Source organism: Schistocerca gregaria, chromosome 8, assembly GCF_023897955.1.
Source record: "Schistocerca gregaria isolate iqSchGreg1 chromosome 8, iqSchGreg1.2, whole genome shotgun sequence".
Taxonomy (NCBI): Eukaryota; Metazoa; Arthropoda; class Insecta; order Orthoptera; family Acrididae; genus Schistocerca; species Schistocerca gregaria.
In genome coordinates, this window is record NC_064927.1 from 500,951,864 (window position 1) to 500,974,394 (window position 22,531).

Here is a 22,531-nt window from a genome sequence, read left to right on the forward strand (position 1 = left end):
TTTTTAACGCAAGCTGTTTATTCAATCAATCTTTGTAGTTTAGGTATTAATGTTTATATATTTAAAATTCCTCTAAAAGATTCATATTGTAGTCCTTTTCAACTATACGTAAAATTTCCATGTTAAGCAAGGAGGGAGGAGGAAGAGTAAGTTTTTCGATTTTGAGACATTCTGAGAAAGTTTAATTGTATGGTTTCTCACTGTTTTTGTTGAAAGAGGGTCTCAAAATGCGCTACCTATCTGCCCTACATAAAAACTCTGATATATGTTACACTGTACTTTATATAACCTAGATTTGAGAAAATGGTCAGTTGGATGTTCCTTACAATGTATAAAGAGCAACTTGGTGATAATACTGGTGGTGAGGGACACAGCAACATCGTATTCTTTTCAAACAAATTAGCTATAGGACATGAAATGTCACCTAGACTTGGGATTGTAGTATATTTTTTAACAGTAAGACCATTTTTATTGAATGTAGAGGAATTTATATTCTTGTTGGCTTTGTTTTTGATCACTATATATTTCGAGTTATTAAGTTCAGTAACAACAGCAGATGGGTTTAGCAGCACCTCAATAATATGGTTGATCATAGTGTGAAAGAACGCCAGTTTGTGCTTAAAAGGGTGACAAGAAGAGGCATGACTAACGTTATGTGCTGTGCTGCGTTTCCTGTAAATGTCAGCATTAATTTTACCATCAGCTAAACAGTTTCAGGACCAGAAAACTAGTATCATTATTTGATTTTCTATTTAATATGTAAATTTAATTTTGCGTGGAAGCAGTTCAGTGACTAACCAAGTGTTTTGAAGCCCCTCACATCTCCATTATAAATGAGAGTACAATAAACAACAAATTGGTTCTGAGAGTAGTCATATTTATTTCAAGAACTGGATATTCAACCAACTGTTGGAAGTCTACTTTTTCAGCCAATAAAAACTTTTTCACATGCTCGAAGGTAGAGTTAGAAATAATTTTTTTTTTTGAGGAACTGTAAGATACATTACATGACAGAGTATCAATAATGAAACTTCATTCAATTATTTACCACCAGATGCCTTTGTCAGTTCTCAAGGATTTGATCATTTATGCCTAGCAGACCTGCAGATAGGTGAGAGAGGAAACTGTGCATTTCTTTAAAGGATGACCCTACCCACTGCATTCACTAACTAGACGTGAGCCCAATATACAAGTATCAAACAAATGTGGCACATGCAGCTGAAGCACCTTACTCATAAGAAAGTTAGTAACAATAACAATGACGAACCTTGCTTTCATCATTCATCCAGAGCTGGGACACCATTTTGCCTGGAAGGCCACCAGCCCACCCTTGGTGCATGGCATTCATACCACTTGCTTGCATCATCTGGGTCAAAAGGCTTCCATTTGGCTGCATCATAAATGAGTTCAGTGGCATATTCATATGGTTCAATCCAAGAGCACCCAATGCTGTTAAAGGATTCATGGGTCCCATTGCATTTAATCCGCCCATATCCATTGCTGCAACAGAGCAAATAACTTTGGACTGACAAACAGCTGAAATCAGTTCAATGACGTCATTATCATTACATATTATACACTTATAACTTTTCTACGAATCATCCATACAGCACACATTACATTGTTACAATCAAAATGTTGACACTTTTAGACTCCAGTACAGCACGCATGCATATCCGTGCACACAGACTAATGAGATGTTTTTAGAGAATATCGATAAATATATCTGGCTCTTTTATTTTGAGTTTACAGTTCAGACGTAAACTGAAGCTCCGAAACAAACTCCAAGGAATAATACAACTAACTAAATTACACGAACATATTTTCATGAAAGAAAATAATTTGCACGATGAAATTAACACACATTTTTAAATTCAGAAATGTCATTTATGACTTGTTTGGTAGCTCCAAACACCATCACATTTAGATCAGTTACATAGATTTAAAAAAAAAATAATAATATTCAGAGATTACCAAATGCAGAAGCGATTCATTATTTTTCCATGCTCCATTTCACACTCCTGTCTCTCTGTATGCTCATCTTGGTATCTTAACATTTTCTAACTGATAATGGCACAGACAAAATTTCACTCAATATAGAATCAATGAGTGTTAACTTCATAGAGGAAAACACTATGTTTGATCTATAGGACAGTCAAATCAAAATATGTCAACTGCCAAAAGATATTGATATTTTATCATTGCAAAAGTAATCACAGTAACAATGAAGACATTTCTTTCACATAGTAAAATTAAATAATTGTTTATTATTTATTTTAATGTGTCACAATTGTAACCACAAATCTCCATCCATTACAAAACATTGTCCAGAACATCTTCCTTCCCAACATTACCAAAGACTAAGTTTGACAGTGAATGACCTAGGCTGTAAGAAGTATGCTGAATCTTAAGACCCTGGAATGCAGTCAAATAACAACAAGGCAGCATGCGTAGGGAAAATAGCAATTTCCTCCGCCATCCACTGATTTATTCCAGCACCAATTCATTTCCCTGTAACGCTAATTCAGTACTTCCGAATATATAGTAATTTGTTTGATCCCATAGCACAGACATTAACAATGCACACAGGGTTTTGGAAACTTTGAGACGTGATATCTTTTTTGTGCTCTCTTAAGCGAAATACTAGTAAAAAAAAAAATTCCTGAGCAATTTGCAAATGGATAAATTTAAGCAAAGTCAACCGAAAAAGGAGATGCCTGAAAAAATTTGAAGTTTAGTTTTCTATATCTCTGGAGGTAATTGTGAGCAACACCTGAAATCTTGCACTTAATAATTTACCAATACAAGGTCCTAAAATATAAAACTTCATTCTATTGTTTTACCAGAAGTTTACAATATGAGGGCAAAGTTGATGATTTTTCTAAATAAGCAAAAAATGGATATTTTTGTCCCACTTTTACAAGAAAGTCTTCTACAAACTCTTTCAAGCCACCTAAAACATGTATTTGCTTTTGTAATATGAGGATAAGCCTCCACAAAACAACAAGGTAGGGGTACACTGACAATGGACGCGTATTCCACTGGTACTCAAACCTGACATTCTTTTTATTATGTTCTCCAATTGATTAGTACACTCTGGGGAAGGAAATATGAAAAGTCTTGATGACTAGGAAGTGAGATAAAATCCAAATAAATTGAAAAACTTCAAAAAAGTGGTGTCTCTTGTCACAACTTATTGTGACATATTTAAGTCTGTTTTCTTGCTATAATAAACTTCACAATTTAAGTATGTATTGCCAAGGCAGCGGATCTCATGGTAGTAAAATTGTTGCATAACAGCTGCTGCACTCATCTTATAAATGGCCTGCAGGTTTTACACCACTGTCACATTGTGTAAATTTTGGTGAAATTCACAGCAGTCTTCCTGGCAGGTTTTGGGATAAATTCATGCTGTAGAGATTTTTTTAATTGTGTAATGTTATTGATGTGCTCATGTATTTTTGGATTAAGGTATAGCACACTTTGTGTTAGCATAGTTTGTAGTTAATGTTAAACATTAGTGTTCCCATGGTGGCTCCTTTTAAAGCATCCCCGTCACCACTGTGTCACACCTGACATCTGTGCAACAGCAGCCACAGGTGAGTTTCTCTATCAAAGGTTCCCAAACCTGATAAAGGCTTCTTTAAACAAGATCCCAAGCTGATTATACATTTCTATATGGGTCAGAGGTTAAGGCTAGAAGAGACCTCTTTTAAAATCCTACACTCAAGTTTACTTTAAGCTATTTGAATTTTTTTACCGGTTTCATTAATTTGCTAAAGAATGTCACGAGGAAAACTATACTGCCAGTCTGACAGTGTCACTGATAGGATTGTTTGGGAAAAAAATTTTGGTAACAAAGACCGCAAAAACATCCATTTTTCTAACATGATTACCCCAGCCCAGTCAGTGTGGCTCAGGCATTGAAGAACGTAAACGTGCTGCCAGCACTTTTGGGTAAGTTGATGATGAGGGGGAAGCTGAGTTAAACACTAATAGTTCACTACATTAAGAAGATGGTCAATCAAGATAAAGTTGTGGGTGGGGGTGAATTGTACAACGGCAACGGAAGAGCATGGCACAAGTCTTGGCAGCTGAAAACTGTAAACCAAGGATGAGGGCCCATCACCGCTCCTTTCTTATGGCTCCCTGTAGTCGATGTTCAGCCACACCAATAGTAGAAGAGCAAAAGAAAATGCAAAAGCCGTCAGCATATAAGGAGGATGATACTGATGACTCCGAAACGATTAATGGCCACTAAAAACAGAGGGACACTCAGTATAGAGCCCTGTGGGAACCCATTGACTTGTATATGGGGGGAATTGTGTGAAGCACCATTTCGAACTCTGAAGGTGGGGAGCAACAAAAAGTTCTGTTTAAAACTAGGGATTGGGCATCAGAGGCCCAGCTCTTGTAACGTAGCAAGGATATGGTATCACAAAGTGTTGTCGGGCCCAGGGGTTGTGTCGGGACAATGTGTAAGGGCACTTAGATATTCTCACTTGCTGAACGAACCATTATATGGGTCAAGGTGACTTACTCAGGTGGTGCTGTTCCACCCATTATTTTCAGGTGTGAAAGGTGGGGTGGTAATTCTCAGACGCAGAGGTTCAAGCATAATGCTCAGCAAACACTCTACCATTGTGTCTAGATCAGTATATACAGCCCCAGGTTTACCTGCAGGGGTCTGATGTCTGTAAAGGCATCTGAGCTTAGTCCAAACCAGTGTAAGAAAGATTCATGTTCCAATGGTGGAGACGTACCATTTCCAGCACTTCTAGTTCTGTCTTTTAATTGCTGACAGACCTGAGCACAGCATTTGAAGGCAATGAGGTGCTGCTTACAATGTCTAATGACCGCAGTGATATCCGACGGCCACCAAGGCACTGTCTTCCACCGGGACAACCTGAGGAACATTGTGGGAGGCAGCCAATATATTTCATGGTACTTCAACATCTGGAGGAAGCATAATGCTTAAGAGTTGTCGTAGCTGTCATGTGGGAGGAAAAACCGCCACAATTCCAATGGAGGATGACACTTTCTGTGGTCTGGGTAGGAACGATGCAATCAAGGAGGCACTTTACACTTCAGGGTCACCTGCTGTTACCTGTTGAGCCAAAAGACATTATTTCTTCTTTGGGTTAAATCTGACTTTGGCACAGAAAGGGGTAAATTATCCTACCACAAAAGTCTTTAGTCACTTACCAAACAGCATCAAGAGCCTGACAGATAGCCAACCAACATTTAAAAATAAATTAAAAGAATTTCTAGATGACAACTCCTTCTACTCATTGGCTGAATTTTTAGATATAAATTAAGGGAGGGGAAAAAACCAACTTAAACATTACTGTCATGCAAAATTTTATGTAATGTAATATCTTGTACAGACATCTTTAAAAACCTGACACGTTCCACATTACGGTCGTATTCATGATCTATGGAACAAGTATTAATCTAATTTAATCTAGACGAGGGGTGGGGACTGATGTTCCTGATGGCCGAAGGGATGGTGGTCCTGAAGTCGAAGTTAGGGGAGCAATGGGAGTGGGAGTGCCCCCAACCATCAAGGGGGCAGGCGTAGTCCGGCAGTCCGGGTCTTACATTCCCTTATTTTCCTCTCTTTCAGATAAACAGCACAGTCTGGCAAACAGGGGGACTGGTGCTCTCCACAGCTGACACAAATGGGAAGGACACAAGAAACATCAGTGTGTGACAGATGTGTGCATTCTTGAGATCTGGGGCTGTCATTACATCACGAGGACATGTACCCAAATTTCCAGCATTTGAAGCACCGCATACGGAAAGGAACACAGGGTTTAATGTCACATCAGTAGACCATCATCTTGACCTTTTCAGGCAATGTTATCATCCTCAAAGGCAAGATGAAGGCACCTATTGTCCTTAGGTCACCTATACACATGCCTAATGAAGTGTACACCTCATCGCTGTAGGTTGGCCACAACTCGTAATCGAACTGCAAGATGAGATCTCTCTGGAATATAATCCCCCGGACCAAGCTCATGCTCTTTATGAGGGGTAATGGAGACTGGGGCATCACCCAGCTTGACACAGGCGAGCAATGCACACGACTGGGCAGGGGATGCTGTTTTTATCAGGACTGACCCATTCCACAGTTTGGATGTTCCCTCCACCTCCCCAAACTTGTCCCAAGTTTTCGATGAAAAACAGTGATTTGTTGTCATAAAGGATTCCCCATCAGACCCTGCACAAACTAGATATTGACGAGAACATCCCTCTCCTTGATCTTTAGCCCTACGTTCCTCCCATGGTGTGGTCATGAAGGAGAATGATTTGGGGTCGTATTTCTCGGCATTATGATGCACCTTAGCTCTCTTAAAGACTGCTGGGCCGTTCAACTACCAGCATCAAGACAACTTCATCCACTTCATTGTGTGTCATCCATCCTGATGCCACCCACCCTGATCAGGGGCTCTCCCCACAGGCGCCACCCAGCCACAGCCAAGGCCACCTGGCACAATATCTATTCCCAGGAGTCCTGATGCCCCAAGAAGACAGGCATCTATTCCTTGGCATACATGGGGACTTATCATCTCATGCATCAGCAGTGCAATCCCTGTGTTGTTACGAGACTACAACTAAGAGGGTACATGACGACGCCTCCACGCCAGACCGGTTACCACTCTGGATATTGGATGTGAAAAGATCCATCATTATCATAGATACAGAAGATGCTCCCTGTAAAGCGTATTCATCCAAGTAGCTGGATACATGATGCACCACATAAAGTATCCTTCCCCAAATGGCCCCACTTCTGAAGCTTCTGAAAAGTTTTGGAAATGTGGAGGTCAGACCCTAAAAAGAGGACCATAACTTGTATGGCCTAAAAGAAGGGAACTCCTTTTAGTTGCTTCTTACGACAGGCAGGAATACCTCGGTCTACTCTAGCCCCCGAGAACCCGCAGGGGGACAATGAACTACAATTGTTGGAGCAAATGTCTATTTCACACATTTATTTCTTTACAGCTGTTATGCTATTGGTGCACATTACAAACAGTGCCTTCAATTTTACTAGATGACTATAAACATTTTTCTATTAGAAAGAAATTTAATTTTGTGTTAGAATCATTCCTCTACATGTTCTTAGAGAGTTTAGAAGTTTGTCAAAAAAATTAAACAACTGACATTTGGTCTTCAATCTGTCATTTTTAAATTCATTTCTGGCAGTAGTTTTTCTTGTATTGATGTTGTAATCATTTGCATCCCTACACTTTATAGCTACTGTTGGTTGACACACAAAAAATAAACTAACTTAAACATGTACAAAGAAAACATTCGTTAAGTTTATGAACTGCAAAAACACTTTAGGACATGATTCTCTATGGTCCATCCCATGTATAAGTCTTGTAGGTCTTTCCTTTCACAACAATATTCTTTTTAAGGGTATATCGGGTATACAGCCCCACAATTCAATCCCATATTTGAAAAAGGGGTAACTCATCCTGTATTATACCATTTTAAATGTTTGACTATGAACTATCTTTGTGATCAGGCTGAGAAGATGTAAGCCACGACGCATATACAAAATTAAAAAAGTTGCTGTCAGACGGTCCATAAGTAAAAATTATCAATATACTGTAATATTACATGCAACTGAGGAAGACACGACCACAAAAGTTGAAGATGAAAATTAATGTTCTTTGCCCACCACAGATTTTTATCAACATCCACAGCCAGAAGTTTACAACTGCTACTCTGTTGCTGAGATACATTATTTACTTGATGTGGCGAGAGCAGCCAATTTTAAATGCTTTTAACTGAGATTTGATGACACTCACCTTAAGGCTCTGACAATTCACAATTTCATTAATTCTGTTACACTATTAGTGGCTCCTTGCATCCTCTACCATACAAAAAGAGAGGTGTGTCAACTGTATAGCTTATTATATGGTAGTTAATGGACTGAGCATATGTCATTAATAGATATGAGGAAAAGAAAGTGACCAAGGACTGAGCCCAGTTACATCTTCTATTACTGTTTCAGTGGTAAACTGAAAGTTCATAATTTTTATAATCTAATTTGCATATAAGTTTACTGTGCTGCTCACAATTCAACATGTATGTGGCTAGAAGATGCAGAGGTGGATCCCTGATATGGTATGACTTTAGTTCTTTTAGAAGTAACCGACTGTTTACTGTATAAAAAGCTTTTGTTAGATCTAAAAGCACACTAGCAGATAGTAAATTTCATGGAAGAACTGCGTAATTGCTGTGGTTGTACTTAGTACTTTTCTAAACCCATGCTGAGAATTTACAATCAGTTTGTGTATTGTGAAAAAGACACTAAGCTAGGACAGAATAATAGTTTCTAACATCTTACTAAAGATGGGAATTAGTGATGTCTGTGTACACTCTGAGAGCTGTTCTTTACTTACCATTCCATACACTAGTTTCACAACACTCATTTTTAGAACAGATAGATACACATTTATATAATGCGGTAGTTAATAATGTAGGTAAGACGTTTAGACAGTCCAAAAATAGCTGCACCGGTTATGCCATCACATCCAGATTCCCCACCCCTATTTACCATGCATACTTCCTGCTCGTTTGCTTCCTTACATTCAAACTTGGAGCAATGAGTGAGATTACCCGGGGTCTTGACCTTTGCCTCTATAACACAGGTTTGGTTGATCAAATGGAGAAGTGAAATACACGTGTGTCCAAAATTAAAGCAACAAATGGAAATTTTGCAAGGGTGCATTTATTTTGTCAAAAAATATTGCAAACAGATGATAGCAAAGTAGAGACAGTGTCAAGAACATACACAACTCCAACATGCATAACAGTAGACAAAAAATTCTTTGTTCTTTCCAACTTAACGGATTTCCTCACACATTCAGACAACTGGTTAAAGTGAACAGCATGGGGTGTTACCACTTCTGGCTGCAATACAGGCCTCACAACGATGGAGCACGATCCGAGTGATGTCAGCAGTCCCATATTGAATCAATAACACCCATTCTTCCCGCAGAGTTGCCCGCAAGTCTTTGAGAGTGGTTGGGGGATTCAACCTGTCTTCTTAGCTCATCCCAGACATGCTACAAGGGATTCAAGTTGAGATAGTGAGCAGGCCATGCCATATGAGCAGTATCTTCCATTTAAAAAAATTAACCACCCGTGCGTGCTCTTTGAACTGAAGCATTATTGTCGATCAATACAAAGTCTGGGCACACTACTTCGCAAAACTGCACGAGGTCCCTAGTTCTCACCGTCATAACTGACAGCAGTTAAGCCTTGGCGATCCACCCATACAATCTCATGAAGAGGTGTTCGAATGGTCTCCATAGACCCTGCTCACACCATTAAGGCTCCTCCTCGATATCAATCTCTTTCCACAACGTTTGGATTCAGAAATTGTGCTGCACGATCCCTCCAGATGCGGATATGTCAATAACCACTCTGCAGACCAAATCGGGACTCGCTTGTGAAAAGACCATCCAGATGGCATGTTGACGACTCCACTCTAGGCATTCCCTTCTGTGAAGACATATCAGAAGTACACATACAGAGCGTCTCTGATAATAAAAGCTACTCTGGCGAAGCCTTCTTTACACTGTTTGTCTCGATATAACACATGAAGTGGGTGCTGCGAGTCATGTTAGTTGCCGTGCAGTAATAAGGCGGTACTGTCATGCCCTTATGGCCAAATAACTGACTTCTTTTGATACCACATGTCGTCATCAGCCAGGCTCTGGCCTTCAGGATAGTGTTTCGGTCTGTATAGATTGTCGCCACATCCGGGAAACAACAGACCAATTCACATTTAGCCTTTGGGGCATATCAGTCTGCGACTGTCTTGCTTCCATTCTTCTTATGGCACCTTCACTGCAAAAAGTCTGATAGGTGTCTTCCTTGTGCCATACACCATCTGTGACTGTATAGGTGGCGATTGTGGATGTGAGACTACCTGGCAAACACTACCCTATTTGATAGGTGCCCCCTGATGTCATTGTTGACATGGTTGTCCACTGACCGGAATGCCATCTTCCGTGAACAACACGACTGTACAGACATCTGTTGACACTTTTTATGATTATACCATGAATTAGACACAACACATGCTTTAATTTTTACAGCAAAACTTGATAAAACCATTACATGTAAATTCAGAAATCTGTTCAAACTGTTCTAGTATTTTAGTCCTGATATATACAATACGCTTTTAAATGCTAATTTTTTGTATGAAGCGGAACATGCCTAAAGCAGAAATGGAATGCAAATTTTAACAGTTAATTAATAATTCATAGTATAATGCAGTAAAGAGCTTATTCGTTACTGGTGTATTACAGTATACATTAGTTACTTACAAATCTAGAAGGATGCTACTTTTAACACAAAGACTATACAGCCCTGACAATACTGTTATGTGGCACAGCACGGAGCTGCAGGTATGGACATCAAATCATGCTGCTTTGTACAACATGGGACAAGCTACACACAGAGTCAATACATGAAAGGAAATGATTCGTTAGTGAATGTTGTGTTTGTCGGTATGTCTTGTTTTCCATTATTATTGACACATGTGGACACACACTGGAACATTGCTGCGTAACTAAAAACACTCTGCTGCAATCTGCACAATTCAATAGTTAGGTCTTGTTCCGTTAAACTAGGTCTTGTTCCATTAACCAATGGTGTTACCCAGCAGGCATTCCAAAGAAAAGTACTGCCTGCTTTATTCCATGCCATTTTCAGTTCACTAGTAGCACTTTAAGGAATATCGGTAACAGCTCAAACAAAAGGTACGTGTTGATAACATTCAACAACAAGATTAAGGTAATCGAGGTGAGTGAAAAAGAAACACTCTGTGCATAAAATAATGTTGCATTTCAAATGCAGTACAACACAAATTTATGATACTTTAAGAAGCAACAACAACATTTGGGATGAATGGGTAAGTCGGAACAGGCAAATGAAAAGGAAGATGACAGGTAATGAAGAAATTAATGACATAGTGAGTGAACAGTTCAAAAGTGCTCGGGCAAACAAACATACCTTTCTCTGGAACCATTTTGCAGAATGAGGTTCTGAAAGTCACTAAAGAACTTGGAAATACGGAGTTTAAGACATCCACAGAATGGATAGACTGTTTAAAGCTAGGCAGGAAAGCTAAGAATGTGCAGGAAAATGTAGCAGCAGAATGGAAGACAATACTGTACAATCTAACTGTGAATTAATTAAAACGCAAAACATTCCATGTAATGCAGATAATTACATTCGAAGTGATGGCTTCCTGTCAACTTGCTCCACTTTTACTTCAGCAACAGATTTAACAGAAGACGATCGTGAAGAAACAAAGGAAAAAGAGGAACAAAATGTTATCCCTACAGAAATTAATACAATACACCTGATGAAGCTGCTGCACACATAAACGATGTTATGCAATTTGCAGCACATGCAAATTCTCCCTCTCTTAAGCTGTCAAAATCATTACATGGAGTAAAAAAAACACCCACAGGAAATTCAAACATGTTTCCTTCTTCGACAAGTGAGAAAAAAGCAAAATGTAAAGCACAAAAACATGGAAATAATATGCACCTACATACAACAATAAAAGAATTTAACATTATAGTAACAACACAGAAATGCTGTGTTACTTATCAATTAGTGAAATAGTCTAGCATTCTATTGTACAACATGCAGTAAACGAACATCTACAACGCAGGAGTGAAGGTACGTAAATACTTGCGTAATTACAAATTTATACTTTTGTGCACAATGCATGGCAAATTTTATGTAGCCTGGTGAGTTTTGTGTATCTGGAAATTTGTACAGTTTGGAAAATTATATTAGTCCCACGCGATTCCGTTTTAGAGCAAGTTTGACTGTACATATCGTATTTGGGTTTTTTACATTTTATCATCAAGTCTTATGATGAATGGCTCTGTGTTCACCGTTTTGGGATTATTACAGCATTTGTCAGCTAGCTCAAGAGTTACCTTTGCCCGATTCTATTTTTTCTTAAAAACCTGCGTAGTGGTGCCTGTACAAGAAGGGAGAGGAAGACCAGAGTTTAATGTCCTGTCAACAGTGCAGTCATCAGAGACATAACGCGACAAAATAACGGAAAACCTAAGTCTGGACGGTGATTTGAAATACCCCTCAACCCCCCTTCCTCCTCTCCCACCCTGAAGGCGAGTCTGATGTGCTAACCATTGCACCAAATCAGACAGTAGTGGCTTTATAAAGCAGGTTTGAGATTTGGCCTAGGTCTGCTTCTAGTTTCGTAATGTTTAACTACCTTTTGAATTTCTTTGACAGGACAGCAATAGGTGTAACAATTCAACAGGGTCGAACAGCACTCATTCTATTTGTGAAATGTCGAATTGAAACACCTTTCAACTGTCTAAATTTCCAATTGCTATTTCATCAAGTAACCAGTTTCAGAGACATATTATGCCATCTTCAGGCCTGTGACCAATGTGTAGGAGGATTCCCCTCTCTGGTCCAGTCACAACAGGGCCAGTATTTGTAGATTTCTGACACAATGATCCCTTCAATCGTCACTTGCCGACATTTTGTACAGAACAACCAAGGTCCCACAACCGCCTGTATATACATGGACATACAGAAATTATTCCATTTGTCAGACCCTTTCACCACCTGATACATGGAATCCCATTTCTTCTCAGTTGGTTTATGCAATGGTGAAAAAAAATTGTACATCCAAAAAATAATTAACGTAGAGTAATGAAATTTCAGGAAATCTTTTGTCAAGGTACCATACTTAAGCGATTAACATTGCAAGATCACAGGTTAACGGAAGTGTAAATAAGACACTGTAAACGTGAATGCTAATACATTACTAAGCGACATAAGCACCAGAATGTTGAATGCGAGTATGCAAATTTGCATGCAGTGTGCTGCAAAGGTGCCGGACATCAGTTTGTGGGATGGAGTTCCATGGGTGTTGCACTCAGTCAGTCAATATAGGGACGGTTAATGCCGATACTGGATAACGATGGAGTTGTCATCTGATCATGTCCCATATATGATCGATTGGAGACACATTTGGTGATCAAGTGCACTAAAGATATACGTAGACACCCTGTACAGTATGTCGGGTTACATCAGCAGCGTGTGGGCGAGCGTTACACTGTTGGAAAACACTCCCTGAAATGATTATCACAAATGGCAGCACAACAGGTTGAATCACCTGATTGACAAATTTACAGTCAGCGTGCACGGGACAACCATGAGAATGCTCCTGCTGTAATACGAAATCGCATCCTAGACCGTAACTCCAGTGTAGGTCCAGTGTGTCTAGCACATGGACAGGTCAGTTGCAGGCTCTCAACTGGCCTCCGTCTGACTGACACACGGCCGTCACTGGCATCGAAGCAGAAACAGTTTTCATCACAACGTAACAGATCTCCACCTCGCCCTCCGACGAGCTCTCGCTCAACACCACTGAAGTCATAAAGGGAGGTGGTTTGCGTTCAATGAAATGCATGCTACTCAACATAAAATACAGTTTGATTGTGACCTCGATACATAATCAAAAGTCTTCTACAATCAATTCTTATGCATCATTTACTTAGAGTTCTTACAAAAGCACTGCTGAAACTGTTTTGTCAAGTCATGAACTGTTCCCAACACACCAGATTGAAGTGCACTCTTAACCTGCTGCTTTAGTACCCATCTCACAGGCTTTAGGTGTCAATGTAGTTGAAAAATGAAAATAACAAAGAAGGTCAACTTAAGGTTTTTAAGTATTGACATTTCTCCTCTGAAATGCCAGAAAGTCTTAAGAGAATATACACAATGATACATAAAGTATAATTTTTCTTCTTCTTCTTCTTCTTCTTCTTTTGTTTTCACCTTTGTCCCGCATCTTTGCAGGGACGGCATGGCTACTATGGATTTGGCACAATTAATTTAAGGGGTGGCCAGATGCCCTTCATGTCACCACCCCGTTACTCCTGGATGGAATATGTGTACCCATATGTCTACGTGCAGTGTTATCCGTGTGAAAGAATTTTCTAAATGTCTGAGAATCGTGTAACTGAGGCGGGACTTAAGTACCAGCTCAGTGTTCACCTAGTCAGATGTTGGAAACCAGCTACAACTACATACAAGTTGGCCAGCCCACTGACCCTCACTGTTAATCCCTCGGATAAATTCGAATCGGGGCCAACACACTGTCGGCCCACCGACCCTCACTGTTAAGCAGTCACATAGATTCAATTCAGGGCCGACACACCTCCCAGATGGCAATTTAACGTGCGCAGTTACACGAGTGGGTCACATGAAGTACAATATTTGTCAAGTACACAGTGGTCAAACATTTTACGTAACATTGCTTTTTCTGGCAGGTTTAAGCCAAATACATTCATACACCAAAATTCTAAGACTCAGCAATGTCAATTTTATGTTTAATTATTGTCCTCTGCTGATATGGATGAGCACAACAGGAATGCAACTGCAAATTTGTGATGTGTTTCAGGTAGAATAGTAGGTCCCATTCAATACATTGTCTGAAATTCGATTACATCAACATTGTACCTGTGACTGACTTGAAGAGGTTTGAGGGATGTAAATATATAAAATCGTCCCACCTCTTCAGTGCACTGATACTTCCAAAATTATGTAGTTCAAATTCTCCATTTGTACGGACATAGTATCACTAGCAGCTGACGAATCTATAACTCGTTCATACTGATAATTTGTATGTAACTACTGAGCTGTGTTTTTTCAGCACAATACATGTTTTCTTTTATTCAGTTTAAACATCACCAACGATAAGGTTTCCCTGTCCATTTCTTGCTTTCAATGTCGGTGTGATGTTTTCATGCATGTTTCACTAGAATGTTCCTCTTTCTCATTGTAGTGTACATAAGAAATTGAAGAAACTGCGTGAGCATAAACAGTGAAGAATGAAACACGGCATGGCCAATGACGAAGTCTCCTGAAAGGCTTCTTCTTCTCTTTTTGGGCAGCACATACTGGGGTAGAGAAAGAGCTAGAGATAGGACTGGTTTTACTGTCCCCCATGTATCCCCTCACAGGAATTATTCTCTATTGCCTGTCGTTCCTACTGAGACATTTGAAACCAAAGAATTCTAGTTTAGTCACTGCTGTTACATTATAAATGTTAACTCTTCCTCTGAGAAGTTGTTCTTTAGCACAAGTGATTCCTAAATTTACATGTTTGACCAGAATGTTTCCCAATCAATAACATAAAAAACTACTCGTAGCATTTTCTCATGTCAGAGCAACAATATAACTGCAAAATAAAATAAACAATGCTAAATGGAACTTACATTGCTGAAGTAATGCTGCATTCATTGCATGTTGGGGAATTCCAGCCATGCCGGGGTAAAAGCCCATATTGGGAAAGAGCCCTGGCGAGGCAAATGGAAATGGCATCTGACCAGGTCCTGCTCCGACACGAACCTTTTCGTAACCCAGTGAAGAGTTGCCTTTAGTCACCAGTCCACCAGGAAGTTTGCTGCCTGCCTGGTTCCCTGCAGCATCAGTGCTGGCTGTAAATAAAAATTACAATATGTCCATTACAGAACTGTGAATTACTAACTCAAAAGGTGCCATTACCTAATGGCACTACTGAGCATCACATGGAGCATATACTTGTAGTACAACACAATGACAAATTTGGCTGCATACAAGCTACACAATCAAAAGACACAAAGGAGCAGAATAATAATACATTCTTCATACACTTTTCAAATGTTTCTTGTGACTTTTTTTGAAACTCACTTCAGATTAACACTAAAATGCAGAACCAACTGAACTGAATTTTGAGCACCAAACAAGCTACATTATCCTAACCAGCCACTCTTCACTGGGAAGGTGCTCACACGGTTACCATTACCCCTCCAACAGTGTAACTTACAAAAAACGATAAAGCAGTGTGAGAAATATTCTCCAAGCACTAGAGAATTTTTCCACAAAGCAACTATTAACTGCAGCTACTGGAGGTATCTTGCTCCCAAGACTGTCCCATAGATAGGGAACTGACAGTTTCAGAAGGGCTGTACTTGATCTCATCAGCCCAGCATGATTAGTAACCGAGAGGACAGACATGCCGTTACTCATCCATGCAGGATTGTGCAGTCACATACATACGTTGGGGTGGGAAACGAGCTCATCTGTAGTAAGGCAAGCATCCAAATGGTTGCCTAGAGCACCACGAAATGCCAGCACACAGCAGCAGAGACAGGCATTCTGACACCAGAATGGCCGACAATAGTGGACCGAGGAGTGGCACAGTGTCGTCGTTCGGATGAGTTTCAGTTCTGTCTGCAACATCACAATGGACGTACCTGTGTGCAGAGGCTGTGACGAGAACAAACATTGCTCATCAATTACACGGGCCCATCACCTGGTGCATTAGCGTCAGGTGTCATCAGCTACAAGACAGGCTCACTCTAGTTCACAGAGCTGGTAATATGGATAGTACCCATTACATTTGTGATGTGTCAAGGTTGGTGGCCATGCCCCATTTTCCAGATCTTCATGATGCTATCTTTCAACAAGATTACATGAGACCACATGTTGCTCATGCTGTCCTGGCCTGCCTCGAGCACAGTATGTAGGGCTGTTGCCCTGACCATTAAGATCTACAGATTTTTCATCCACTTACAAGTCCAGTCACGGGTTACCGAGAGACTGGAATGTGGTCACTCACCAGTTACTACAAAAGCTGCAAAGAGTTCAAGTATGCGGAATGACGTACCCATTGATTTTGTTGTTATAGTGGTGATCTTCAGTCTCCAGCCCAGTTCAATGCAGCTCTCTACTCTATTCCATTTTGTATGAGCCTGTTCATTTTCAAATAACTATTGTTTCCTATATCCACCTGAACCTGCATACTGTATGCAAGCCTCCAGCTCCATTGACAATCTCCCCCCCCCCCCCCCCTTCTATTACCAAATTGAAGGTTCCTCGACACCTCACAATCTTTCCTATCATTCAATCACTTCTTTTACTCTACATGTGCCATAGGTTTATTTTTCCTGCAGTCCTTTCTTCTTGTCTGAACTGCTCTTCATCCCCATTACCACTTCCGTACAAAGCTACACTCCAGACAAATACCTAACACTTAAATTTAGATTAGATGTTAATTTCCTCTTTTTCAAAAATGCTTTTTGTACTGTAGCCAGTTAGTATTTATATCGTCTCTATTTCACCCATCGGAAGTTATTTGTATAGATGAGTTTGTGTGTTTCCATTTTATCTGAATTAAGTTTATTGCACTCTGCAAGTTACTTTCTGACTTGATGATAGCTTTCTATAAGGGTAAGTCGATAAGTTTCTGCAATCAGTTTGTACTATTTACTACATTGATGTTATTTTTCAGCATGTGCTCCTGATTACCTGTCTCCGTGGCCGAGGTCGCTAATGCACATTTGCACAGCAGAGCTTGACCTGGGACTAGGTCGGTTCAAATCCTGTTGGTACAAAAAACTTTCGCTTCCATTATTTGGCTGGCAAGGAGAAGCAAGGTGGTGAATTAAAATTCCCAATCACCAGACTTTTCGCCAATGACCTGGTTTACACATCAAACCTTACTGCAGTGTCTAATGAAGTAAGTGCATAAAGCTGGGCAGCCCCCTCGGTGCTATTCGCGAGAGTAGGCTATGTGCCAGTACTTGGTTTCACCCTCCCCTTTCTCTCACCACCACCACCAAACATGAACAGTTCATCACAACCCCCCCCCCCCCCCCCCACACACACACACACACACACACACACACACACACACACACACACACACACACACACACACACACACACACACAAAAATGTTCAAATGTGTGTGAAATGGGACTTAACTGCTAAGGTCATCAGTCCCTAAACTTACACACTACTTGAACCTAAATTATCCTAAGGACAAACACATACACCCATGCCCGAGGGAGGACTCGAACCTCTGCCGGGACCACCCGCACAGTCCATGACTGCAGCGCCTAGACCGCTCGGCTAATCCTGCGCGGCTCCCACAAATACACCTAATGCATACATGTAATATTACAAATAGTGTAATGGAGCATGTTGGAAATAAATAAATAAGGCCCTCTGCTTTTCATTGCACCTAGTCCATCATTGCAAAAGCTTTCCAATATCCTCTGAAAAAAGATTTGATTGTGTACCAAGCCACGTATGCACAGTTTCCTCCACTTGTTGATCAGAGCTGAATCGATGGCCCCTAAAAGAACCTTTCAGAGGACAAAACAGACGGTAGTCCGATGGAGCGAGTTCAGGATTGTATACAGGATTTACAGGATGCTCCAACAAATTGAAATACATAAGTCCGAAAGTTTGAGATCTGTGGGTGATGCAAGAAACAATTGGCTCGAGCCATGGCTTTACCCAGAGCACTGTGTGACTCTTTCTAGCGCTCTCCCTAGTTGTTGCTTATGTTGACTCAACTGTAGAAACTTTTGTTTCTGCTTCTGCAGGCTTTTTCTAACTTCTTCCAGATGCTGCTTCTGAAGTTATTATATTTTCCATCACACTCTGACTTTTCCCTCCTCCTACTCAGTCTTTCTGCTGCTGCTGAGAGCATGCTCTTCTTTTAAACTTAAAATCAAACTGTGACTTAGATTATGTGACTCATGTTACACATTTAATTTTCTGTTTTTACAATATTGGCTGAAATTGGGAAATTTTTAGTAGTGATATTATTTACACATTCACACAAAGAAGTAAATTACTGAACAGATTGAAGTTATCTCTAACATCCCTCATGATATAAAAACTTAATTACATGAAAGTGACCCAAGTTACATGAAAGTTCAATCTGTTGTATTATATTATTTATCCAAACCTATAACTTACCTGCTTAAGTTTTATACCCTTTAAGCAGTACATCAGAGTATGTAACAGTAATACACATGTCAAAAAAAGTTTTGCATCACCTCAGTTCCGAGAGTTCTGGAACCCGTACAGAAAATTGGAATAGCGATCAACATAAACATCATTTCCGTCCTTTTTATTGGTCATGAAAACCACACATTGCAAGTTGTACCACCGTACAGTGCAACCTTCAGAGGTGGTAGTCCAGACTGCTGTACACACCGGTACCTCTAATACTCCAATAGCACGTCCTCGTGCATTGATGCATGCCTATATTAATCGTGGCATACTATCCACAAGTTCATCAAGGCACTATTGGTCCTGATTGTCCCCCCCCCCCCCCCCCTCAATGGCATTTTGGCATAGATCCTTCAGAGTGGTTGGTAGGTCATGTCGTCCATAAACAGCCCTTTTCAATCCATCCCAGGCATGTTCGATAAGGTTCATGTCTGGAGACGTGCTGGTCACTCTAGTCGAGCGATGTCATTACCCTCAAGGAAGTCATTCACAAGATGCGCACGATGGGGGTGCAAATTGATGTCTAAGAAGACGAATGCCTTGCTAATATGCTGCCAATATGGTTGCACTATCGGTCGGAGGATGGCATTCACATATAGTACAGCCGTTATGGCGCCCTCCAAGACCACCAACGGTGTACGTTGGCCCTACATAATGCCACCCCAAAACAATAGGGAACTTCCACCTTGCTGCACTCGCTGCAGTGTGTGTCTAAGGTGTTCAGCCTGACCGGGTTGCCTCCATCGATTGTCCAGTTGAAGGCATATGCAACACTCATCAGTGAAGAGAACACGATGCCAATCCTGAGTGGTCCATTCGGCATGTTGTTTGGCCCATCTGTACCACACTGCATGGTGTCGTGGTACCAAAGATGGACGTCAGGAATGAAATCGCGCATCATGCAGCCTATTGCGTGCAGTTTGAGTCATAGCACAACGTCCTGTGGCTGCAAGAAAAGCATTATTCAACATGGTGGCATAGCTGTCAGGGTTCCTCCGAGCCACAATCCGTAAGAGGTCATACACTGCAGTAGTAGCCCTTGGGCAGCCTGAGTAAGGCATGTCATGGACAGTTCCTGTCCCTCTGTACCTCCTCCATGCCCGAGCAACATCACTTTGGTTCACTCCGAGACGATTGGACACTTAACTTGCTGAGAGCCCTTCCTGCCACAAAGTAACAATGCGGATGCGATCGAACCATGGTATTGACCATCTAGGCATAGCTGAACTAAGGACAACGCAAGGTGTGTACCTCCTTCCTGGTGGAATGACTGGAGCTGATCGGCTGTCGGACCCCCTCCGTCCTATAGGCACTGCTCATGCATAGTTGTTTACATCTTTGGGTGGGTTTAGTGACATATCTGAATAGTCAAAGGGACTGTGTCTGGATACAAAATCCACAGGAGTACTGGGAACCAGGGTGATGCAAAACTTTTTTTTGGTGTGTGTAAATAATGATATGCTAATTCGTACCTGCCTATTAGTTGAAATGGAGGTCCAAAATCTCAAGTAATTCACTCTCATCACATGAAAAAATATATGGTCTTATAAAAATGGCTACAAATTATGGAGGAAAAGCAATAATGGGCCACAAACCATAGTTGCCATACAGTAGAAGGTCCATCCTTTTCAAAAAAATATATAAAAAGTACCAAATTTTAAAAATCTTAAGTGTGTCCTACTTCATCTGGAATATCCCCACACCACTCACAATTTGTAAGTTCATAACAGCGCTTACAGACACATACATTATCATGGAAAGTCTAAAATATGTCTCGCTTCAAAATACAGGTAAATCTCGTTACACACAATAGTTATGTTCCGCCAAATTGTCACACATGCAGAAGTTGCATAAATCAAGAGTCAATTAATATGTAAAATATGGGGATAGGTTCTATTTACTCACATATTGAGTTTAAAATAGCGAAGTTTTTTAATATTTTTACCAAAAGTAACCATTACCTTAGCAAATAACATTCTACTACAAAATTTATAGGCTTAAAAAAAATGCAACACAAAATAATACACCAAAACCATCATTCCTTCTCCAACAAATTCTCAGCACACTCTTTTCAAAACCTTTTAGTCTCCTAGGACTTTAAAAGTGGCAGATAATAAGGGATTTTAATTTGCAATTCCCTACAGCACTTCCCTTGAAAAGGAAGAGTCATCGTGTTTTGGCAGTGTTCCGTGCAGGTGCTGTTTTTTCTTCAATAGTAATGAATGTGCAGCTCGGCATTTGTTTCCAGAATTAGCCTGAAAATCTGTTCTGCAGTACAGTCTTTTTCTCTCACAATTTCTTTAAAGCAATTTTTATATTTCTCTGCTCTGCCTTCTCCTGTCACCTTAATCTAGTGAAAATGATGCTTGAACTGATTGAACCAACCAGAGCTGACCAAGAAAGATGCTGGATCATCGTTTACTTTCATCAAACCTGTATAAGAGCTCTTGACTTTAGTTTGAGTAGCAGCTCCAGAGAGAGGCAAATGTTGTTGGTTGTGGTGTTCAATCCAATGGCTTTGCATTTTTTCCATTCTTTCCATAGGGATATTCGGTCCTCTAGTCATACTTAAGTCAGTTAATGATTGAGAAGTTTTTCGAAATGATTCTGCACTGTCACGAACAGTTCTCACAAGTCCCAAAGCGCAATGAACGTCAATAATGCACTTACCTTTCACACAGTGATCCAAAGCTTTCTCTTTGTTTCTAATGTCTACAACTTTCATACATGCTTCTTTCCCCCAACAGGCAAAGTTTCTTCCCTTTAAGCTGATATTTTAAATACAGATCCCATCCAGTGCATCATCACAGTTCTGACAGTTCAATTCTGGACAAATACGACAGGGAAAGTGCATTGAGATGCGCTAATGCATTACTACTTACATGTACTGTTAAAAGGTAGCAGCACTGGACTTAAAATTAAAATCACATCTATGCGAAAATGTGGATAGCAAATCCACAAATAACATGGTCTATCTGTATTCATGAATGTCAATAATAGTGTATATAACCCCAGTATACTTGGGTTAAGCTACTGTGATCAGACTACTGATTGGCCCTGGTAGGTATTATCTGTTTGCTGTTATGTCAACATGAACATGACAAAGCAGTATAGTGATTTCCACATGGTGAGTAACCTCCAGATTAATCACAGTTTAGCCTATGAAATCATACACAACCTGTTCAACTTCGTTAAGTTTGTTTGAAATGGGTGTCAATGGTGTTCGTCACATAGCACAAGCACAAACTTAATCGTGATCTGCCAACTATACAGCACAAGCATAAACTTCGTTGAGATCTGGCAACTCTTACTGAAACCCTTCAATGAAGAAGGGCAAGCACTGTACGCAAATTATGTCACAGGAGTTAAAATGACTATAAAGAGAAAAGATCAAAACATCACAACATGCACTGAAAATATTTGGGCCCACAGACCCAAAAGAAATTAAGAATTTTGGCTTTTGTGGGAAAGATACTGTTAACGGCTTTTTCGAACAAAATAAGTAGCCTGAACAATTACTTCAAGAAATGCAGTACGATTAAAAGGACCAGATATGGAGATAAGTCTATCAAAGTTACCTGTTTATTAATTTGTTGTTCACTTTTAGTCTGTTAGCTACATTTTCTAAGTTGGAATGTATGTATCAAATAAA

General features: G+C 40.2%; 1 protein-coding gene across 3 annotated transcripts in view; it reads right to left on the bottom strand.

The window, feature by feature from the left end:
- The window catches only part of LOC126285359 (protein strawberry notch), a 263,199-nt gene that overhangs the window by 232,497 nt on the left and 8,171 nt on the right, over positions 1-22,531 (bottom strand). For all 3 annotated transcript variants that reach the window (XM_049984680.1, XM_049984681.1, XM_049984682.1), the window contains 2 exons: positions 15,306-15,527; positions 1,268-1,500 (listed from right to left, as the gene is read on the bottom strand). In XM_049984680.1, coding sequence (XP_049840637.1) covers positions 1,268-1,500; positions 15,306-15,527 — 455 coding nt within the window. The remainder of the gene's footprint in view (positions 1-1,267; positions 1,501-15,305; positions 15,528-22,531) is intronic.